At 40.0% G+C, this 24,217-nt stretch overlaps 4 protein-coding genes across 4 annotated transcripts; all 4 read left to right on the forward strand.

Moving 5' to 3' along the window:
* The first annotated feature begins 1,506 nt into the window (after window positions 1-1,506).
* Window positions 1,507-3,002, forward strand: LOC124136397 (caveolin-1-like). The gene is made up of 2 exons (XM_046502327.2): window positions 1,507-1,662; window positions 2,379-3,002. The coding sequence occupies exons 1-2, from the start codon at window positions 1,597-1,599 to the stop codon at window positions 2,703-2,705; spliced, it is 393 nt and encodes a 130-aa protein (XP_046358283.1). The 5' UTR covers window positions 1,507-1,596; the 3' UTR covers window positions 2,706-3,002.
* Window positions 3,003-7,620: 4,618 nt separating this feature from the next.
* LOC124136396 (caveolin-3-like) lies at window positions 7,621-10,080 on the forward strand. The gene is made up of 2 exons (XM_046502326.2): window positions 7,621-7,822; window positions 9,208-10,080. The coding sequence occupies exons 1-2, from the start codon at window positions 7,745-7,747 to the stop codon at window positions 9,532-9,534; spliced, it is 405 nt and encodes a 134-aa protein (XP_046358282.1). The 5' UTR covers window positions 7,621-7,744; the 3' UTR covers window positions 9,535-10,080.
* A 1,566-nt stretch (window positions 10,081-11,646) lies between these two features.
* On the forward strand, window positions 11,647-13,593 carry LOC124136395 (caveolin-1-like). Its single transcript, XM_046502325.2, has 2 exons — window positions 11,647-11,805; window positions 12,736-13,593. Exons 1-2 carry the CDS (start codon window positions 11,740-11,742, stop codon window positions 13,060-13,062), a joined length of 393 nt encoding a protein of 130 aa, XP_046358281.1. The 5' UTR covers window positions 11,647-11,739; the 3' UTR covers window positions 13,063-13,593.
* A 4,220-nt stretch (window positions 13,594-17,813) lies between these two features.
* Window positions 17,814-20,273, forward strand: LOC124136394 (caveolin-3-like). The gene is made up of 2 exons (XM_046502323.2): window positions 17,814-17,966; window positions 19,298-20,273. The coding sequence occupies exons 1-2, from the start codon at window positions 17,901-17,903 to the stop codon at window positions 19,622-19,624; spliced, it is 393 nt and encodes a 130-aa protein (XP_046358279.1). The 5' UTR covers window positions 17,814-17,900; the 3' UTR covers window positions 19,625-20,273.
* The last annotated feature ends 3,944 nt before the right edge of the window (window positions 20,274-24,217 follow it).

The following is a 24,217-nucleotide window of genomic DNA, read 5'->3' on the forward strand; positions in this document are numbered from 1 at the left end:
TGAGTGAAATAAGATGTGCGATTCGTTTTCAAACTTATAATGGTTCTTTCATTTAAAATACGATTGCTGCGCTTATACAAAAAAGATGACACCGAGATGAAACACATTTGTCCATTCACAACACAGAACGCATTGCAGACCATTGTAAACTAAGACTATATGATTTAGTTGCGTTCTTTCCGAGAAAACGGGAACGTGCAACCAATTGACATATTGTTTACAGGTCGTGACCACAACCTACTGCCTAGGAACGCGTTCAGAAGGTAGGTTTGGCAATGCCTACACATTGTACCGATTGTCAGTTTAAAAAAATCCTTAAATAGCTATCATAAAATAGTTCATATTCAGTACCCCTTTAATGTGAAATTTGGACTAAATTAATACTGATTTCGTCTCTCTTGGATTTGGTGGTACGAGTAGGCTCACGCATTTCACACATTGCTTTTAAGTTAACCCTTAGTTTAGGACAAGGACTTCACCAATCACTTGCTATATGTTAAATATGAACAGGATCTCCCGGCACAGAGAGATTCAAGGGCGGGAATACGGTGAAATGCAATCTTTAAATACGCTGATGTAACTGAGCATTTGATGTCTAGAACTTGAGTATGTGATCGAGTATTCGGCATGGTAGAAACATCTGAATTGAGATCGGGTGATAACAGTTACTGTTTATTTTGAGGATTTGTGTCATCATGATATCAATCACTGGCTTGTCTGGTTCAGAGTCACATCTTGATATGTCAGTAATATTACTAAAACATTCACCCATTCACTCTATTTTTAAGATGATATTGAAAATTCTCAAAATGACTCGAACAAACAAGTTAATAGTCGCTAAATTTAAACTCCATGTTCTTCGGGGTAAAGAAGTCAAGATTCATACGCAGTTAATACTTTGGTTTAAATACGAAATTTCCTCATGTGCATATTCGCAGATTTACGAAAGTTACACAATAAAGCATTTGGTATAGGTTACCCCTGATTAAAACACTAATTATCGGTTAAACAGTGCCCATGTCACTTTGATGTCACTCACTCACTGACAGGAACATAGTTTCGTTGTTATTTATATTAGATCTATCCTCAAACACTATATGCTAAGTAATTACTATTTAAATTACCCGTGTCACCAAATCATTTTCGATGTAATAACTAAAGGTCTGGAGAAGATAAAGCCTTCTTGTCCGAGGTTGATAGCGCTAAACGAACCAGAACAATACGTTTCCCTATTCATCAGATCCGCACACATAGGCTTCAATAAAATAGCTATTTTGTGAAGTGACTGATTGGATGTATATACGAAGCTTCAGAAATATCTCTCGTCGTCTCTCCAGGTACAATCATAAAGATTTCAATTGTTGAAATGAACTGCAAGGAATACCCGACGATAACATCAGTGAGGCACGTGATTTCTTTTGACCAGTGGAGGCCAGACACAGACATTAATGCACCATGTTTCCCCGTAACCATGTAAACGCGTATATAATGATCCCCGTGACAGGCGTGGATACAATGTGCCTTTAACAGTCTTGGCGAGTAGCTGGTGTGGTTGTTCTACAGCATCGCACGTTAACAAAGTCACCTGATTTCGAAATGGGTGAACAGTCAACCATCGATTTGGACAACCGAGATCCCAACAACATCAACGACCATTTGAAGGTATATTATTTATGTATCCTTATGTTTACGTATCACTGCATGCTGCCTTTGGATATTGCCGAACTGATTGTTAGATCAATTAATTGGATACAGAAATCGGACAAGCTTTGTATAACATGTTGTCCTAATGCAAAGACTCGTTAACATTTCCTTGTGAGAAATGAATATGTGCACATGACAATGTTTGAATTAGAACTGATAAATTAATTATTACGCAAATGAATGTACAAATGGTGTACACAAGCATCAGTAGACAATATGAAGTAGTTGTTTCTCTTTCGGGCGAAACATTGTCATGAAGTCTTTTTCATTACGAAAATAATATCATAACTATCCAAAAGAGAACTTCGATAATAACACAATGAAAATAAACGCCCTGAAACCTCTATCTTCCTCATTTGTTGATGTGACCTCTTCTACTCCCTTCAAAACATTATGCCAAAACTATACGATTTTAGGCATCATTCAAAATACAATACAATACAAATGGATATTTGGTAACACTATGGTACATTATTTATCTCGGGCTAACTAAATTTACCCACTCATGATAACGTAACGATATCGACAAATTAACAAATATGTTCATCTGGACAATTATGATTTACTGAGAGTATTTCACAGTATCAAAGAGTGTAGTTCACAGATAATATGACGTTCACACATCAGACAACCTAATGTGTCCAAGCTAATGTTTCCTACTTTACAACCCACAGGTCCAGTTTGAGGATGTCTTGGCGGAGCCCGAAGGTGCCCACAGCATTGACTGCTGCTGGAAGTTTACCAACACTTGCTTCAACTGCGCCTTCAAATGCTGCTACATGTTGATGACCCTGTGTGGACCTATCTACGGTCTCTGCTATGGTTGGCAGTACGCGATGCTTGCTTGTTCGCACATTTGGCAGTACACACCACAGATCAGAGCTTGCGAAATCAACTGTGTCATGCTGAGGAAAATATACACCATCTGCCTCAGCTGCTGCCTGACGCCATTCTGCGAATCATGCGGTGGCTTCTTCAGCAGGATTCAAGTCAAACAGTAACACAGAAACTATATTGAACTGTCATGCCATTCTTACACAAAGTAAAGTATTATGTAAGTCTAATCCGGATGGTTTTAGCTCACCATGCAATAAGTATTCGGAGCACAGTCAACTATTGGCCCTGTTGGTGGATCAGGAAGGAATGCTAAACACTGATGTTTTCACATGAAGTCTTCAAGCCTTACAGTGATGTATTTCTTAGAAACGTGAACAACATTTATTCAACTGTCTAAACCATTATGAAAAAGTTATTCCCATACAAAGTCGCGTGTTTATACATATATTTCACTTGATGAAGAAACACTGAACAGAATTGCCATGTTCTGCATTTTCGTTTGTGTACCCTGGACATGTATTATAGTGTACATATTTGTATCCACATTTCGTGGATCAATAAACCGTCTTATAAAATACTTTGTTTGTTTTTACTAACTGATTTATTTAATGAAGATCTTTTACTTTGTTTGAAAGTAAAACCTTTTGTTGTTTAACGCCGCACTCAGCAATATTACAACTATATGAGGGCGGTCTGTAAATAATCGAACCTGGACGAGACAATCCAGTGATCGACATCATGAGCATCAATCTACGCAATTGGGATATGATGACTAGCATCAACCAAGTCAGCGAGAGGCTGACCACCCGATCCCGTTCGTCGCTTCTTATGACAAGCATGGGTTACTTGAAGGCGACTTCATTAATGAATATGACGCCTCCATCGCTGCGTACAGAAATATATATATATATATATATATATATATATATATATATATATATATATATATATATATATATATATATATATATATATATATATATATATATATATATGTACTCACACGCATAAGAAAGGCAAGTCGAGTATGCAGTATACATGTTAATTATTTTCAACAGTAAAGACAAGAAATACTAGTAGGTCAAGAATGACAAAAATTTGACTGAAGACAGTTTAATGGATTAAAAGGCAGATGACATAATTGTTTTTTCAAATGTTAAGGGCTTACACAGTTTCGGGTCAATACCCAAAACGTCAGTCAATGCCTGGTGTGACCACCATTAGCATTGATCACTGCCACACATCTCCTGTACACTGAGTGGATCAGACGATTTGTGAAGGCCCTAGGGATCCTCCTGCACACATCCAGAGCAGTTGTAGGGACTGGGCGCACATTGTGCAGACGCCTTTGAACCTCATCCCACAAGTGTTCGAAGGGGTTCAGATCAGGGCTGAGGGATGGCCACGGATGTTGTGTTGTTGCAGAAAGGCCATGGTAGCTCTGGCAACATGGGGAAGAGCGTTGTCCTGCTGGAAAATGAGTTGTTGATGTTGTGCAAAAAATGGAACAACGTGGGGTCTGATCACTTGGTCGATATACCGCTGAGCAGTGACGCAGTGTCCCCGACCTTGACCAACATTCAGAAAGCACATGGGTCCAAGTCTCGCATTAAGTCAAATCATGACGCTAGGTCCACCCCATGGATCCCTTTCCACAACGTTTCTGTCAGCGAAACGATCACCTCGACGCCGCCAAATTCTGACTCTTCCGTCTGCATGGGAGACACAAAAGCGACTTTCATCAGAGATGATGACACGCCTCCACTCACGATGACACCAATTGTGATGACCCTGTGCCCACTGAAGTCGTGCTTGTCGATCCCGTAGTTGGAGAACAGGACGACGTGCTGGTCGGCGACATCTGAGGTTGTTGGAGACGTCGGATCACAGTGTCCCGGCTAATGTGTCGATTATGTGTTCCTATGGTCTGTCGAGCACTTTCACTTGCAGTTAGGAACGGATTTCGCTGGTGTTGATGGGTAAGCTGCCGATCTGAACCCGCGGCCAGTGGTTTCTTACATGGCTAAAGATTTATTTTCAATGCAAGTGGGTATCCAGTCTTCATTATCTGCCAAAACAGATTAATTTGGGGTGAAGGTCAAAATAGCTGTGCAAGTTTTATGAATGGACCCCTGATAGAAGGAATGTAACTATAGACTGGTGTTACTCGCTTAATGTTTATGAACAACAAGTGCAATGCAGATGTTGAATGAGGAAGAATGCGGACATGTTAAAACCCCCCAACAAGACTAACCTTATCATATTCAGAACTCAATAAGTCTAAATGAAATTGAACTCAATATATTTGGAGAATTGTATCAGAAAACCTTAAGCAATTTGTCCTTAACCTCGGGGACGTAAGGTTAGCCGAGTGGATAAAGTGTTCGTTCGTCAGGCCGATATGTGAAGCTTATTATTGATATCCGGCGCCATTCTTGGAATATTAATAGAAGTGGCGTAAATAAAAGCCACAAAACCCTTTAAATATTCGTAAGAAATCTCTGCTGAAGGCAGACTCTATTGTACGATTCCGACTTTATCACGAGCATGTGTTTATGAATCACTGTGAAATAGTGATGATACAGGTGTTCTTGAAAAGGCGAGCTTATTCCTGCACACGTCACAAACACACGAAACTTTAAGTCAATTGTTCACATGGAAAAACATGGGGAAAAAAGGGAGTTACGTCGGACATCATTTTTGTCACTGATGCGTCATGTTTGGAAATGTCCACTACATGTCAACCATGCAAGTTTTTGAAAGCTTAACTGAGGCCTTGAATGCTGTAACCTTGATCAAACAACTTTTGAACAAGAGTGGTATTCTCACTCACTAACTTAACCTCGCCGAAAGAAGAAACCAGCATTACCAGGACTTTTCTTCACGTATCATGACCCGCATTAAAACCCACAGCAGTTTGTGTTGTTCTTAGGCTAAAGTACTAAGGTAATGCTAAACAAAAAAGGTAGGGGTATGTTGTTTTGAGGTGAAGCTACAGGGGAAAACACCAATATCTGGCAAGGGAAGTAAGTGATTTATGTGGCTTGAACATTTCCGAAGAAATGAAGCTCCCACTAACAACACTGTGGCACTCATACGTGACCTCGGACAGCATGTACAAAGGGGTGGTATGCCAGATTAACCATTGTCGCTCAGACTCGGTTGCGAGCAGATGAATATTTTCTTGGAACCAGTCTTTCAAATACACTTTTTAAACATATTTTATCATTAAGGAAGCAAGAGCATTGATCATGCGACGTTTGCAACGTACTGAACGTTCACGTATCATAAACATTTTGCAGGTGGACACATCAGTATATTGTTACCCAAACACTGCATGTTTCTCTATCTGTCATCAGCAGATTTTGAGCCTGATACTAACAAACATATAACGTCGATGATCGAGGACGGCAACAACGCCAATCCAGGACAGATAAGATTAGTCAGAACGTTGACATAAAGAAATCGGCTGCAAACTGCCACTTAAATAAGGGACGGTTGCAACATGCCCGGACGGTGCGACATCGTCTGCACAGATGGTATTTGCGTGCACGACGTCTACGTGTCATCCTACAACTAACTGCACCTCATTTGAATCAGAAGCGCCAGTGGTGTCAGTAACGTCAGCACTGGGACAATCGCCGTTAGGACGTAATGTCATGATTCCTGACGACTCGAGGAGCACTCTCGACTTTCATGGCCGAAGGAATCGAGTTTGGAGACATCTTAATGAGCGTTTTATGGACGTAAACGTCGTACAGCATGATCGTTCCGGTGGTGGGTTCATAATAGTATGGGTTGGTATCACAATGCCTGGCCTAACTGCGCTCCATAGTGTCCATGACAGAGTAACAGGTCAATACTATCGGAACAACATCATTGCCCCACTCGTGGTGCCATTTGCACAATGTGTTGGGTAACATTTCACCTATCAAGATGATAATGCACGTGCTCATCGTGCAAGGATTGTGACCTTATACATCCAACAGCAAAAGAGCCATGTAATACCGTGGCCACCACTCTCAATGAACTCGCTGTTGCTCTCACTGATGACTGGAACAACATGAGCCACGCTTACCAGAAGCATGTCTCAAAAAATTCTTGCATGTCAGGCAAGAGGTGGCTTTACACGATCTTAGTGACGTCGGCTGCAAAATGAAAAATTTGGACCTCTGACCTCTTTAGAGACCTAGAGCACCATCTCAACACACCCACCTGTTCCCAAACAGATATGATAATATCATTTCCATTTGCCAATACCATATAGATTAGAAGATACGTCTTGATTATTCCCACTATCCCCTACTTTTTATGCATAGTATATATAAAAATAAACCCGAATTGTGTCCTTGTCTTTCTACAAGTAAAATGGTAGGGCGTAGATAACCCGGTTAAACCAAAATGCTGAGTACACTGTAACTACAAGTTCAGTGAAAAAAAGTTCTTTTTAAAAAAAATCTATTTCCCGGGTTACATGACCACCGCAAAACCGAGTAACATATGCCTTGCTTTACTTAAATGTTCACGGTGGAGAGAAATTAGTGGGCAGAGACTATTATAAGATGCAGCACCCCCCCCACCCCCCCCCCCCCCCACCCCCCCACCCCACCCCACCCCCACCCCCGACTATGTACTACAGTCCTTTGGCCTCATCAGTACCTAGAATAAAGATTGTTTAAATGATTAATATATAGTTATGCTATTATTTCATTATTTGCACGATCTTTTTTATACATTCAACTCAGCAAATCACCCCAGCAACCACCTCAAACACCTCTGTTTAGCACTGGTCCTTAGTGTTAAATTATATCTGGATAGACCAGGTCAGACGAGCACAATAGGATCTGTAAGGTGTATTCAAATAGGGTTTTCAATATAATAGCTATCCACGAGGAAAGTGAATAGCCTGGTGAATGAGAGAACGAAACCACCGACTTGTACAAACCATAGATACTTCAATAACCGAAACAAACTAGGATCACTATGATACTATGATATTTATTTATTGGTACACCACATGACTACTTTGGACCAATGAATGACCATATCTGATTCTGAAGTTAGAGTAACGAATGACCCTGTTTCTACGCAAACATGTACAAGATTGAAGTCCTGACAAGCGTATCTACACTTTGAGCGTTGATAAGCAGCAGAACCGTTTCCTCCAAGTTAACGCCCGAAAACAAAGTCCTCCAATTCCAAGATGCCTAAACAAGCTGCTGTTGAATCATCCATCGATTTGGAAAACCGAGATCCCAACAACATCAACGACCACTTGAAGGTAAAAACATCGAAGTTCATAAAATGCGACTTTAACTGATTGATTTGAAATCCTATATTCTGTAGCACGTTGATGTCGTTATGCCTGGGATCGGTGATAGAAGACAAAATGATTTTTTTATTAGCAGATAAATATTAACACCAATGAAAATGTTTTAATGATACAAATGAAATAATACTTTGGCAAGAGTAGGCGTTGTCTTTAGCATTGCTCTGATGGCGATGAATTAAATAAGTTGATAAAGCATTTGTCAAACTCGCCGGGTTCAATTCCCACATAGGTACAATTATGCTAGCTTAATTTAATTTCGCTAACTGCAGCGTAAAACAATTTAATTGTCATTGTATGGCTTTCAAGTGACAGTTAAATCCTACCCTTCCATAATGTGTCTCCATAGATTTGGTAATAACGAATGTGTCTTTTGTAATAATTGAGGATGCATTTTGGCATTGTCTTAAAACCAAATCCTTTAAATAACATAATGTCTATTCATAATTCACATAAGACACATTTTTGTTACAGTCAAGCTTTTTAATCAAGGTTTCAGATGAATGTCAATAATGACACGTTTCTTGTCTACATGATGCGTGATGATATCCCGTACTTTGACTTTAACGATGAGTTTTAACTTCTCTTTACTCACTGGCACTGACTTTAATGGATCATTTACTGTGGTCATGCTTGACATGGTTGACAGCGTGGCGTCGAACTCCTAAGACGTGGATCATTGCGCATGATGATGATGATGATGATGATGATGATGGCTGGGTTGTCTGGTCCACCCTCAATTGTTTGCAGTATTGCAGTATTGCTGGGTGCGGCCTTTGGCATCTAATTAACATTTTCTTCTGAAAATGCGTTTGAGTGGCGGGGACTACCGGTAGAGAAGGACATGCTTACCCTTTTCGCGAACACCTGGTGTCATCACTGATTTTCAGCAGTGATCCATTCAAATAATTGTCATCATTATTTTGTGTTTTACACCTCATGGAGATTGCTTATTCTCTGGCGTTAACGTTTTGAATTTATTATGACACGTCTACAGCTTATCAATTACTATTTAAAAAATGTTCAACTCACGTAAATACAAATAATATATAAAAACACACCAAGGGTATGATATATTTCAATGTGCGCCTGTCAAATAAAATACAATGATTGGGATAGATGGTCGATGATTATGAAAGTATACACAATGTAAAGAAGCATGAGTGCGGTACATACATCACATTCATACATGATTTCTCTGACTGAAATACATAACATAATGTAATATGCATATTTTCAATATTTGGATCATAAGTGTAGTTTCCAGATAATGTGCAGTTCACACATCAGATAACCTAACGTGTCCAAGCTAATATTTCCTACTTTACAACCCACAGGTCCAGTTTGAGGATGTTTTGGCGGAGCCCGAAGGTGCCCACAGCATTGATTGCTGCTGGAAGTTTACCAACACTTGCTTCAACTGCGCCTTCAAATGCTGCTACATGTTGATGACCCTTTGTGGACCTCTCTACGGCCTCTACTACGGTTGGAGTTACGCTATGCTTGCCTGTGCTCACATTTGGCAGTACACACCACAGATCAAAGCTTGCGAGATCAACTGCGTCATGATGAGGAAAGTGTACACCATCTGCCTCAACTGCTGCCTGACGCCATGCTGCGAGTCCTGTGGTGCTGTCTTCAGCAGGATTCAAGTCAAACAATAACACAGACTCAATCGGGAACTATCCTAGCGTTCTTGCACTGAGTAAAACACAGTATACGATTGGCCTGGATGTCTCTTGGACACACTGGCTTCAATGGGAATATGTTATGCTAAAACCAATAACTTGTTCTGCCATCGAGAACAACCTTCATCTGCTGCAGTGACATTTCTGGATGTGAAACTTGAAACCCATCTGTTCTGTTTTCTAAACAATTCCTGTGTATATTAAGGATCTTGTGTAATATTCAACCTGTCTTGTCACTTCAGTTTGTACAAGAAACTTGACTTAAGGGTCTGGGAGCACAAAGTATGCAATTAATAGTACTTTCGCTTATAAAAAAAAACATTATGTAAAGCGTCATGTTTATACAGGACCTTTTTTGTATATATTGCCTTTCGATGTTAAAATGGACAAGTTTTGTGTTTTTTATATTTTTACAAAAAGAGCTTGATCCAAGCATGATGTATACAGTATTACAACAACGAATAATATTGTACATACTTCTACTAGCATTTCTGCGACCAATAAATTTTCTTTTGTTATAAATTCTTTGTTTATTGTGACTTTTGATTCATTTAATGAAGGTATATTATTTATGTATGGGCACATGTATTCGTGTTCAGTCTGCTTTTAGCAGATTTCATTGATATCTTGGTGTGTGATATTAAAATGCGGTGGAATTCCCAAAAGAAATCTACGTGAACGGACGTGGTTTTGAGGGGAATCGGTATGCCCTGAGGACGTAACTATGGTGATTGAGTGAGTGAGTTTAGTTTGAACAATATTCCAGTTATAACACATCGTGTCAGCTAAATGTTTAAGGAAACTCCGAAGTGATGCAAGCCTCAGACGTTCGACACGATGAGCACGGGTATGGTTCTCACAAATCTAACAACACAATCGGGACGACATTTGGCAGATTCTTCCTCAGTTAACATACTGGCCTTACATGTGGTATTATTTGATATGTCACTTCTGCCAAGTTCTTTGATCAAACTATTAATGTAGTGAGGCTAACATATAATGGTTTTGTTATTTGAGGTCTTGTCAGGGGGAACAACTACCAACCTTCCTTGTAGGGAAGCCAGACTTTGGATGACAACTGCCTGGTTCAGAATGGGTTGATTCCAATTCTGATTCCTCTTTTTCACTTTGTTACCCTAACAATGACGACATCACGCACTGACTTATCCCACTCTGAAAGACATTCAACAGGTTCCTCTTCTCTTTTGGCACATTTATTGGCAAATGCTTCGACAGCATCCATAATTATTTTAAAGTTGTGATCTCAATTGGAAGGAGGCACCTCACGATATTTTGGTACATATTTGAATAGCTGACGAAAGTTGCTATTCTCAACAATAGAGAAGCCACCTGTGATTATATGACCTACAGGTTCGAAGCAGTATGCCGAGTCTTGGCAGCCACAAATAGTCGAATCTACATGTACATAGTGAACTGCCAAAACCCCGTTCTGCAACACATTCCTATAATTGAACAACATGGATGAAATGGTGTTCCTATAGGTAAATGAAATTGTTAGTGGTTCCTGAAATTTGAAATATTGTGGCACATTTTGAGAAACTGATGTTTGTCTTAGAATGATGCTTAAATTTAAGGCATCAATCCCTTTGCATGCAAATCTCAAATTAAAGAACATGCCTGATTAAGCGGAGTCTGCCAAATGGAAGGAAAAGAATATTTGATTAAAAGTGAATTGTTGAAATGGGGAGAACTCGCTAAGAAATATGTAACATTGATTTACGTGAGCTCTACGTACAGCTCAGATAAACACCATCTGACGAATGGAGTTGAACCCTCATACGGATAGGCATAAAAGGATATATCAGATTTATTCAAAGGCCCACACTAGGGTTTTCAATAAGATAGTAATTCCGTGTGGAAAGTGAATGACTATTTACGAGGCAACGCAGTAACCACCGTCATCAACAAAGGGACAAGCACTAAGATTTCAATGCCCGAAAATAAGGGCGACTTCTAGGGACATGTCGTGTTGAAAGCCGTAAGCCACATGACTACTTTGGACCAATGAAATAAGTGCCAATGTATGATGCTGTAACTATGTAAACATATACATAAGGAGTCATAATAAGTTTGAGACACTTTGTCTTGAAGTGCGTGAGAGGGTAGCAGGAATCGTTTGCTCCAAAGTATTGCCCCTCAGCAAAGTAATCTTGTTTCAAAATGGCAGAACAATCGACTATAGATTTGGAGAACCGAGATCCTAACAACATCAACGACCATTTGAAGGTAAATGAATCTATGCTCATATTTATACATATCATCATTTGAATATTAACCTGTAAATTAAAAAGGAATTAATTGATATTAAATATACCGACAAAATAATAAGGGAGCTATAGTTGAGTTAAACATGTACAATAATTGTCTGATCACAATGAAATTTCACATCATGCATGCACGTTCACACAGAAGTCAAAGTGTGCGCGCCTGTAGGGAAACAATGTGTGAATCCCATTTCTTGGGATACTGCTGAAATATTTCTAAACTCACTCACTCACTTTCTCTCGGATATAGCCTTTGTTGTGGTGTTATGATCACAACCGATGTTGAAAAAGCATACTATGTTTAAGAAATAAACGACTTGTGGTCGTTGTTTATCGTACAATAAAACACTCCCGAGTGGTTTATTCTCCATGCAGTGTTTTATTGTACGATATTCAACGACTACGAGCGTTTATTTCGTATATGAGATATCCACATTATGTACAGCCTCTTTAAGGATAATGTTAAATTGTACAAGCTTTAAAAACATTTACCCGACTCCCTCAATAAAATCTAATACTGGCAATGTCGGACAAGTCAATGTTATTTACAGGTGGGTATTTCCCGCATATTCCCACTATCTTCACGTCGATTACCCGTGCCTTTTTTCCCAATTCCGATTGTCATATCTCCTCCGCCTTCGAATATCCAGCAATGACGCCATGATAGAAAAAAGTTGTGAAATAAACCATGCTTTGTTCTTCATTGTTCTTTGCGATGTATCGCGTAGCTATCTTTTATAATGTAATACGACACTTATAACACGACAGAATGTGTTTCCTTTGACTCAAATATACTGTAAAACATAATATTGCAAATTTCTAGATGATGTGAATTCACATATCAGATAATCTAATGCGTTCCCGCTAACGTTTCCTATTTTACAACCCACAGGTCCAGTTTGAGGATGTTTTGGCGGAGCCCGAAGGTGCCCACAGCATTGACTGCTGCTGGAAGTGTACCAACACATGCTTCAACTGCGCCTTCAAATGCTGCTACATGTTGATGACCCTTTGTGGACCTCTCTACGGTCTCTACTACGGTTGGAGTTACGCCATGCTTGCCTGTGCTCACGTGTGGCAGTACACACCACAGATCAGAGCTTGTGAGATCAACTGCATCATGCTGAGGAAAATATACACCATCTGCCTCAACTGCTGCCTGACGCCATGCTGCGAGTCTTGTGGTGCCTTCTTCAGCAAGATTCAAGTCAAACAATAACACAGACACAATCTTGAAGTATCCTGGCGTTCTTGTACTGAGTAAAACACGGTATAAGATTGATCTGGATGGACCTGTCTCTTGGACACACTGGCTTCAATGGGAATATGTTATACTAAAACCAATAACATGTTCTGCCATCGAGAACAACCTTCATCTGCTGCAGTGACATTTCTGGATGTGAAACTTGAAACATGCCTGTTCCGTTTTCTGAACAATTCCTGTCTATATTAAGGATCTTGTGTCTTGTATCTTCAGTTGTGTACAAGAAACTTGACTTAACGTAATCTATGTTCTAGGAGCACAAAGTATGCAAATAAATGTACTTTCTCTTATTAAAGAAGATTATGTAAAGTGCTATATCTATAAAGGAACCTTTCTGTATATTTCGCCTTTCGAGATACAAAGAAAGACAAAAGTGTTCTGTTTTTTTATGATTTAACTACTACATCAAGGAGAACAACATCGAATAATATTGTACATATTTCTACTGGCATTACTGCGGCCAATAAATCTTCTTTTGTTTTACAATTCTTTGTTTATTTTGATTCAGTTAATGAAGGCATTTTCTTGATGTATTAAGTAATTAATGACTTCTTAATAAGCATAACACTTCCTACGTTTTTGTAGAACTTAATTTCCCGGATGCAACACTAAATTCGTTTCATGGAAAACGTAAAGGGGAACGAAAATTATGATTCGTGGTCAAGCTGTTTTTAGAAGAATTTCTTGGTGTGTGATATTAAAATGGGGAGGAATTCCCAAGGAGATACATGTAGAAATCTACGTGGTTCTGAGCGGACCCTTGTATGCCCAGAGAACGTAACTTATGTGAGTGAGTTGAGTTTAACGCCGCTTTGAACAGTTATCCAGTGAGTGAGTAACTGCGTGATACATCACGACGTGTCAGCTTAATGTGGGCGGAAAGCCTGAAGTGATACAGGTGTCAGTCGTTTACCAATTTGATAAAAAAAACCAACGAGCACGTGTAAAGTGCTGACAAACCAAGAAAAATAATCGACTCTCACAACACGCAGTTATAATACAACCCAAATATGGACTAAGAATACATTTATTAAATAAATTATACACTTTACAAACTTCACACATACACTCTGTCACTCTAACAAACACTTAAGGTTACTCAACCACACTAACAAGTACACTCATATTATACTAACACTCCATCTCCTAAATCCCTTCATCAATACATCATTGAATCACCATCAGAACATGAATACAGCACAACATCAATACATTAATGCATCAATACTTCACTACATCGACCCATGCATGTCAACAATCAATTATCTCACATTACACATTATTATGTACATAATATGCACAAAGTCATGTTCCTCACGCCTCCTGCCACATCATCCTGTACACTGTACACCGTCTATGAGCCTAACACAGGTCTTACCCAGTCAAGATTAGCATTCTCATATACTTGGCCTCGTGTCGTCGAGGAGGCAAGGACATAAAATGAATGTCCCTGCCTCCTCATGTGCCCCTCTGTGTTCCCTGACACTGTACAACAAACGTATACACGTCAGTTTATAAACTAGTAACCATTCACCTAACATTCAGTATTATATACTCAAAATGGTACACCCATAGTTATTCAGAATACCTCAGAATAACGACACACGGTTATTCAACATACATGAAGCATGTGCAAGATCAGACTTCCGTCCGTATCCCCCCCTCAAATATATATATGATTAAAAGGATTGAGCGGCAATGCATACATATATAACTTTGGAGGGGGGATACTGGGAGAGGTCTTTCCGTTCCTAGTTTACTATTCTATTACCACACACACACACGCACATCCCCCCACCCATACACACACACACACACACACACACACGCGCGCACACACACACACACGCACAAGCAAACGCACACACACACATATATATATATATATATTTAAACAGAATGTAACTTACGCCACAAGATTGGAGATACACCTAAACCAAAACCGTCCAACCATGATCGGAATTTGTATGGACTGAACTGAATTCAATCACACAGCTCATACAACAATAGATGTTTTCACTCCTGACCCAAGCAATCTTACATAACATCTTTGAAGCTCACAGCTTACATACAGTCAAACCAACTTGAGACAACTATATACAATGTGATCTTGACAAACACCGATTTGTGCTATTCAGAATTCGAAACGCTAAATCCCAGCCCTGTAATTATAAATACGAAGAGCAAAGTTTTTTTGCCTTATCTCGTATCTACAGCACAGGCCCAGATTTCAAAGCATAAATTCTGTTATGAACTGATATTTAGGGTAAACAACCTAGATGAATTATGAATAACAATAATATGAAAATTGGATGTAGAATTATTACTGTCATTGGCAACATGTTTCATATAAGCCAGGGTAACCATATTGTTTAGACACTAGTCGATTTGAGAGAGAACCCATACGCAAGATTTTTCAAATTCTAGCGCCAGTGAAAATAATGTCTTGTGATGTGAAGTCAAATCAGATGAGCCCCCCAAGAACACTTTTCAAAGTTAGTGGGGGGCAAGGATTACCTCGAGATGTTATGCGCAACAATTTCTGAGAAGAGTTATGTACAGGATCATTGGTTCGAATTCTGAGGTCGTCCTGATTATGATCCTCAGTTTGCCATAACTATACCGTTCAAAGCAGCGTTAACCTCAACTCAATCTCCATAGCAACTGCTTTTATGCTGCTTTGAACAGTAATTCAGTTACAGCAACACGTGTGAGCGTGATAAAAGCAGAACGAGCCTCTTGAGTATTTGTGATAAAACATCCTGGTTTATGCTAAAAACTAAGTGTGAGTGAGTGAGTGAGTGAGTGAGTGAGTGAGTGAGGCGATCAGATCTGAAGGGTTCTAATAATTTGAGCGATGAGATGGTGGGCATTTGGTCTTTAAAGAGGTCGCGGGTCATATTCAATATTTTCATTTGGCAGCCAACATCACTAATATCAGTAATAACACTTCTGTTGGTCAGACATGAACAGATTCGTAGAGGCATGCTTCTGATGAGTCAATCATTGTCAGCTTGACTCAGATGTTCCAGTCATAAGTGAGAGCAACAGTAGTGGGTGGATGTTTACGTTGACCTACACGTCTGCCTATGGTGTTCATCGTCCCAGTGGAGTTCAGTGGGGAAAAGGTCAGGACTAAGTGCTGGCCGTGGCATGACATGGATGTTTTGCAGTTGGAGGAAGTTGGTCACAATCCTGGCACGATTGAGCGCAGTTAGGCCATTAGGTCATTATGATACTTCCCCATACCATTATGGACCCATCTCTAAAACGATCATGCTGTACGACATTAACGTCCATACAACTCTCATTAGGAGGTCTCCAAACCCGATTCCTACAGCCATGGAGGTCGAGATTGAACCTCCATTTGTGAGAAAACCTGACATTATCCCATTGTTGACGTTCCCTACACCACTGTCGCCTCTGATTCAAATGAATTGCAGTAAGTTGTGGGATGACACGTAGACGTCGTGCACGCAAATGCCATCTGTGCAGACGATTTCGCACCGTCTGGGCATGTACTCTTACCCCAGTTGCCTGTTGCAACCGGTCCCTTATCTGAGTGGCAGTTTGCAACCGATTTCTTAGTGACAACGTTCAGACTAATCTGTCCTGGGCCGGAGTTGTTGTCCTTGGGCGTCCAGAGTGGCGTCTATCATCGACGTTATGTGTTTGTTGGTATCGGACCCACAATCTGCTGATGACAGATTGAAAAACAGTCAACGTTTGGGTAACAATAATCTGGCATGTGCCCACCTCAACATGCCTGTGGCACGTAAACGTTTAGCACGTACAAGCGTCGCATGATCAATGTTGTTGCTTCCTTAATGATTAAATATGTTCAATAAAGTGTCTTTGAGCGTTTGATTGAAGAAAACAATATGCACCTGCTCACAACCGAATCTGAGTGACAATGATATATCTAGCATACCACCCCTTGCACGTGCTGCCCCAGGACACGTGCTTCATGACTGTCACAATGTTGTGTTTGGTAACTTGATTTTTTTCGGAAATAGTCCCTCCACATAAATCACTTACTTTCACTGCTAGACATTAGTGTGTTTTTCCTCTTGTTTCACCTCAATACAAAATATCCCCTACTTTTAAGCATAGCATATGTCAAATTCGTAGTGAAACTTTTGCGTACAAACCTCTTTTGACACTTTCTTGTGAAAATAGAAACTGATCAGAAATAAAACTACGTTTGAAGCATGTTGGAGATGTGATGATGCCGACAGTTATTGAAACTTATTTGTTTATGCATATTTACTTTTTCTCATATATCCAATTTTCATTTTCAATAAATATAAGAAAATCAATTAGTTTTGACGTTCGATTGTTATGAAAGAGGGAGACTCACAGAGCAATATGTAACATTGATTTATTTTAACACATAAGCACAATCTGACCGATACAGTTGAAACCCCATTCGGGCAGGAACAATATGATCTGTCAGATTTATTCAAAGGCCTATACCAGGGTGTTCAATAAAATAGCAATTCCGCGTGGAGGGTGAATGACTCAATTTACGAGGCAACGCAGTAACCACCGTAATTAATAAAACGCTGAGATTTCAATGCCCGAAAATGAAGGTGACTTCCAGGGACATGTCGTGTTGAAAGCCGTAAGCCACATGACTACTTTGGACCAATGAACTCAGTGCCAATGTATGACTCTGTAACTATGTAAACATATACATAAGGAGTCATAATAAGTTTGAGACAATTTGTCTTGAAGTGCGTGAGAGGGAAGCAGGAACCGTTCGCCCCTTAACAAAATTACCTTGTTTTACAATGGCAGAACAATCTACTATCGATTTGGAGAACCGAGATCCTAACAACATCAACGATCATTTGAAGGTAAATGAATCTAAGCACATATTCATGCCCACATTATGTGAATATATACCTGTAAATTAAAAGCAGGTAATTGTATATCAATATACCGACAAAAAAATAAGGGAGATATAGTTGAGCTAAATATTTACAATAACTGTTTTATCACAATGAAATTTTACATCATGCATGAACGTTCACACAGAAGTCAAAGTGTGTCCGCCTTCAGGGTTACTCACAATCACTAAAGATTTCCGTCCAATAACAGGAAGGCTAATTTCAACATCTACCGTAAAAAACCGGCTCTATGCAGCCCGCCTCAAAATAAGACGTCCTGTGAAGGGTGTGACCCTAACAGCTAACCATGGGCGGCAAGGATTTGGATGGACTAGGCAACAGGGGTTTGGTGTCACACCATGCAGAAAACGTTGTTGGCGACGTAGCCGCGAGCGGTATTGGCAGGACAACAATTCTTGACGATGATCGGTATGGGAGCGGGGTTGTGTCATGGTTAGGGGTTTACTTAACATGACAGGCGAACTACTTTTTTGTGTGAATGGACAATTGACTGGCCATCGATATGTTGATGTTCCATTCTTCCATTCGCTAGAGTTATCGGCAGAAATTTGTAACTGCAAAATAACAATGCCTGACCACATCGTGCCTAGGTCGTCACCGATTATCACAGACGAGAAGGCATACGGACATTGTTCTGGTCCGCTAAGCCCCCTGACATGTCCCCAAATGAGCATCCGGGGATGTTCTCGGGCGGGGCGTGTACGCCAGAGACCCAGCACCCGCCAACGTGGCACGGATTGGGGTAGCTCTTAATGTAGAATGACGGGCAATACCAAGTGCAATCATACGCATGTTGATCAACACTACGCCATCAAGGTCCATATTGATCTTCAAGTTCAAAATGAGGTTTAGGACATTCAGTTCTTAGACCTTCACTGTCATTCCATCATTTCACTTAGTTTTTGTCGGTAGTATACTTTGATATCTTCATGCCTGGTATGGGGGCATTTCCTTGTGAGAAGCTCATGAACACATGAACACATGCAAACACGACAATGGTTGAATCATTCATGTAAGCATGTGTCCTATCATTGTTTGAGATGTGTACGCCAGATTGAAAATTACGTACTTCGCTTGAAAAGATAGGTAATTCTATTTTTTCCACCCAGTGTGTTTCGAGTGATTTGTAATATGACACTTATAATAGGAAAGAATTCAATTCCTTTGACTTAAATATACTGTATGATATGATCATGCATTTTTTTCAGATGATGTGAATTCACATATCAGATAACCTAATGCGTTCTAACTGACGTTTCATGTTTTACAACCCACAGGTCCAGTTTGAGGATGTTTTGGCGGAGCCCGAAGGTGCCCACAGCATTGATTGCTGCTGGAAGTTTACCAACACATGCTTCAACTGCGCCTTCAAATGCTGCTACATGTTGATGACCCTTTGTGGACCTCTCTACGGCCTCTACTACGGTTGGAGTTACGCCATGCTTGCCTGTGCTCACGTGTGGCAGTACACACCACAGATCAAAGCTTGCGAGATCAACTGCGTCATGATGAGGAAAATATACACCATCTGCCTCAACTGCTGCCTGACGCCATGCTGCGAGTCCTGCGGAGCCGTCTTCAGCAGAATTCAAGTCAAACAATAACTCAATATGGAAGTATCCTGGCGTTCTTGTACTGAGTAAAACACAGTATACGATTGGCCTGGATGTCTCTTGGACACACTGGCTTCAATGGGAATATGTTATACTAAAACCAATAACTTGTTCTGCCATCGAGAACAACCTTCATCTGCTGCAGTGACATTTGTGGAAGTGAAACTTGAAACATACCTCTTCCGTTTTTTAACAATTCCTGTGTATATTAAGGATACTGTGTAGCATTTCACGGGGCTTATATGTTCAGCTGTATTCAAGAAACTTGACTTAACGTAATCTTTGTTCTAGGAAACATGCCTGTTCCGTTTTCTGAACAATTCCTGTGTATTTTAAGGATCTTGTGTAATATTTAACCTGTTTGGTATCTTCAGTTGTGTACAAGAAATTTGACTTAGAGTAATCTATATTCTAGGAGCACAAAGTATGCATATAAAAGTACTTTCTCTTATTAAAATAAATATGTAAAGTGTTATGTTTATACAAGAACCTTGCTGTATATTTCGCCTTTCGAGGTACAAAGAAGGTCAAAAGTGTGTGTTATTAACAAAAATATTCATCAAGTGGTACAACATCGAATAATATTGTACATATTTCTTCTGGTATTTCTGCGACAAATAAATCTTCTTTTGTCATACAATTCTTTGTTTAGTTTGACTTTTAATTCATTTGATAAAGGCATCTTTTTATTGTATGGGCACACGTACAAGTAAACATGTGTCGCACAAACAATCTTATGATAAACAATTATGTTGATAATAATTAGTATTTAATGACTTCATTGATAAGCATAACACTTTCTGCGTTTGTGTAGAACTTAATTTCCCGGATGCAACACTAAATTCGTTTCATGGAAAACGTGAAGGGGAACGAAAATTATAATTCGTGGTCAAGCTGTTTTAGAAGAATTTCTTGGTGTGTGATATTAAAATGGGGAGGAATTCTCAAGGAGATGCATGTCTACGTGGTTCTAGGCGGACCCTCGTTTGCCCAGAGAACGTAACTTACATGAGTGAGTTGAGTTTAACGCCGCTTTGAACCATACTCCAGTTCCATCACGGCGTGTCAGCTAAGGTGAGAGGAAATCCGGAAGTGATGCAGGTCACAGACGTTGACGACATTGATTAAACCCACGAGCATGGATATTGTTCTGAGAAACATAAACATAAACAGGGTGAACAGGGATTCAAACCGACGATCATAGGTTTCTGTTCTGGCCAAGGGACGCGACTCTGCACAGCGAATGTCCAGAGCCTTGTACAATTGGATAAGCTGAGGATAAATATAGTTACAACATTAATGAAAATAGAAGCAATCAATCCTAATGGAGCCTTTTTTCTGGTCACATAGGGGTGTGTGAGGCACAGTGGTCTGAGACGTCGACATCTGCTGTGTCAATTGTGGGTTCAAATAACAGACCTAATTCGATCCGTGGAATAATAACACTAGCCCCATGAGCGTGAGTGTCGCCAATTAAAGTAAAAAGAGTCAAGTAGCAAGCTTGATATTTCTGCAATGCAATTATTCAAAGAGGCGTAAAACGCAAACCATTCACCAACCCACTCACTCACTCACAAGCATATGTACTTGTTAAATCCTAACGCTTTTAAAATCGAATGAAACCTTTGTATGTAAACTTTACTTCAGAAAATAATAAATAAAAAAAGCAACATTTCTTTTGAAGTAAGTTGATTAAAAACCTGGACCCACTGGTGATGTGGTGATGCTGAAGACTGTTGTTTTCGATAACAATTTATACTTTATTTATTTATGAACGTTTTTCTCAAATATCAAATTTCATTTTCAATCTGTATAAGAAAATCATTTATTTTTTAAAGTTTGATTGTTAAGAAATGGGTAGAACTCACGAAAGGATATGTAACCTTGATTAACTTGAGCTCGAACGTACGGCTCACTTAAACACAATTTAACGGAAGAATTTGAAACCTTTTTCGAAAGGCATAATAGAATCAGTCAGATTTATTCAAAGGCCCATTCTTAGGTCTTCAATAAAAAAGCAATTCCGTTCGGAAGGTGAATGACTAAAAGTATTTAGGAGGCAACGCAGTAACCACCGTCATCAACAAAGGGACTAATACTGAGATTTCAATGCCCGAAAATAAGAGTGACTTCTTGGGACATGTGGGGGCACTGGTGGCCCAGTCGTCTGTGCGATTCGCTGTGCAGAGTTGCGTCCCTTGGGCACGACAGAAACCTATGATTGTGGGTTCGAATCCCAGTTCACCTCGATTATGTTTCTAGGTTTGTCAGGACCATACCCGTGCTCATGGGTTTCACCGAAGTGGTAAACTTCTGAGATCTGCATCACTTCGGGCTTTCCTCCCACATTAAGCTGACACGCCGCGATATAACTGTAATACTGTTAAAAGCGGCGTTAAACCCAATTCACTCACACACTCTTGTTTATAGCAGTAAACCACATGACTACTTTGGACCAATGAACTCAGTGTTATTTTGTGATCCTGTTACTTTGTAAACATATACATAAGCAGGTCGTAATAAGTTTGAGACACTTTGTCTTGAAGGTAAATCTCAAAATGGCAGAACAACCTATTATCGATTTGTTGAACCGAGATCCTGACAACATCAACGACCATGTGAAGGTAAATGAATATATGCTCATATTTACAATAGAATAAAGATAACCTGTAAATTAACAACGCAATTAATTGATTATAAATAAACCAACAAATGTTAAGGGAACTAATGTTTTGAATGTAGCTATCGTTGGGGTGGACATGTAAAATACCATGGCGTTGCATCTGAACGCCTCTCTAATCACAATGAGATTTCACATCATGTATGCACGTTCATGCAGAAGCCAAAGTGTATACGCCAACAGACGAGATTAGGGGCAGTGGGGTAGCCTAGTGGTTAAAGCGTTCCCTCGTCACACCAAAGGCCTGGGTTCGATTCTCCACATGGGTACAATGTGTGAAGCCCATTTCCGGTGTCCTCCGCCGTGTAATTGCTGGAATATTGCTAAAAGCGGCGAAAAACCATACTCAATCACAGCATGCAATCACTAATGCAATGAGCTGAGCACATGCTTAAAAATACCTCCGAGACAGTATCTCAATGAACAGACAAAATGGAGGTGGGACATGTATCGTCAAACGGTTGAGGCTGCAATTAGACCTGGGCGTGGCAGGCCTAAAAAAACGACACCTAAACAATGTCGTCTCATTACATTAATTGCCCCACGCAATAGATTGAAATCTTGGCGTTCTGTGAAAGGTGTGACACTAAACAGCTTGGGCTGGGCTAGGCAACACCAGAGACCAGCTGTGCGCCAATGGCGTTACACAATGTACAGAGTTCAATCAAGGTTTTGCCCTCGATTCACAGATGGCAGAAGACATTGTTGGCGACGTAGCGGCGAACGTTATACCAGGGCAAAAAATCTTGAAAGCGGTAGTTTCTTGGTGTGTGGTGGTATCACACATGACAATCTTGTTTTTCTGAATGGACAGTTGACTAACCAGAAATAAGGTGACACAAGTTTCGTTCGCTAGAGTTATCGGCCGAAATTTGTAACTGCAAATGACAATGTCTGACCACATCGTGGCCAGGTCGTCAACGATTATCACAGACGTGGAGCCATTCGGACTTTGGACTGGCCCGCTAAGTCGCCTGACTTATCCCCAAAAGAGCATCTGAGGGGTATTTCTATGCGGAGTGTGTTCACTAGAAGACCCAGCACACGCCAACGTGGCACAGATTGGGGTAGCTCTTCAATGGCGGGCAATACCAATACTATCAACACTATACCAACAAGGTGTCGTGCATGTATCTCCCAACATGCTGGACACACCAGATATTGATCTTCAAGCTCGAAATTAGGTTTAGAGACATCTTCACTGTCATTTCATCAGTTCCCTAAAGTTTTGCCGGCAGTATTCTTTAATATCTTCATACCTGGTATAGGAACATTTTCTTGTGAGAAGCTCATGAACACATGAACACATACACACACGACAATGGTTGAATCATACATGTAAATATGATATTGCATCCCATCATTGTTCGAGATGTGTGTACGCCAGGATGGAAAAGTATATGCTTCGTTTGAAAAGATAGGTAATTCTATTTTTTCCATCCAGTGTGTTTCGAATGATTTGTACGAAAACATTAAGAAATAATCCTAAACGATAGAGTTTTTCGTATTTTTAGGGGCGGTGGTGGTTAAAGCGTTCGCTGGTCACGCCAAAGACTCACTTACTTAATTTGGGACATGGCCTTTGTTGTGGTGTAATCATGACAACCAATATTGATTAAAAGCACACCATATTATATAAAACGACAACTATAATACGACACAATTCGTTTCCTTTGACTAAAATATACTGCATAAAATAGTTATGAACATATTAGATAACTTGTGCGCTCTAACTAACTTTTCCTCCTTTAAAACCCTCAGCGCCTGTTTGAGGATGACTTTGAGGAGCCCGAAGGTGTCCACAGCATTGGCAAGTCCAAGTCAAACAACAACGCAATCTCGAACAAGCCTGGCATTCCAAATGGTGAAACATCAGTGCAAAATGGGTCTCGGTGACTCTAGCA

Source organism: Haliotis rufescens, unplaced genomic scaffold (genome assembly GCF_023055435.1).
Source record: "Haliotis rufescens isolate VD_foot unplaced genomic scaffold, xgHalRufe1.0.p SCAF_22, whole genome shotgun sequence".
Classification (NCBI taxonomy): domain Eukaryota; kingdom Metazoa; phylum Mollusca; class Gastropoda; order Lepetellida; family Haliotidae; genus Haliotis; species Haliotis rufescens.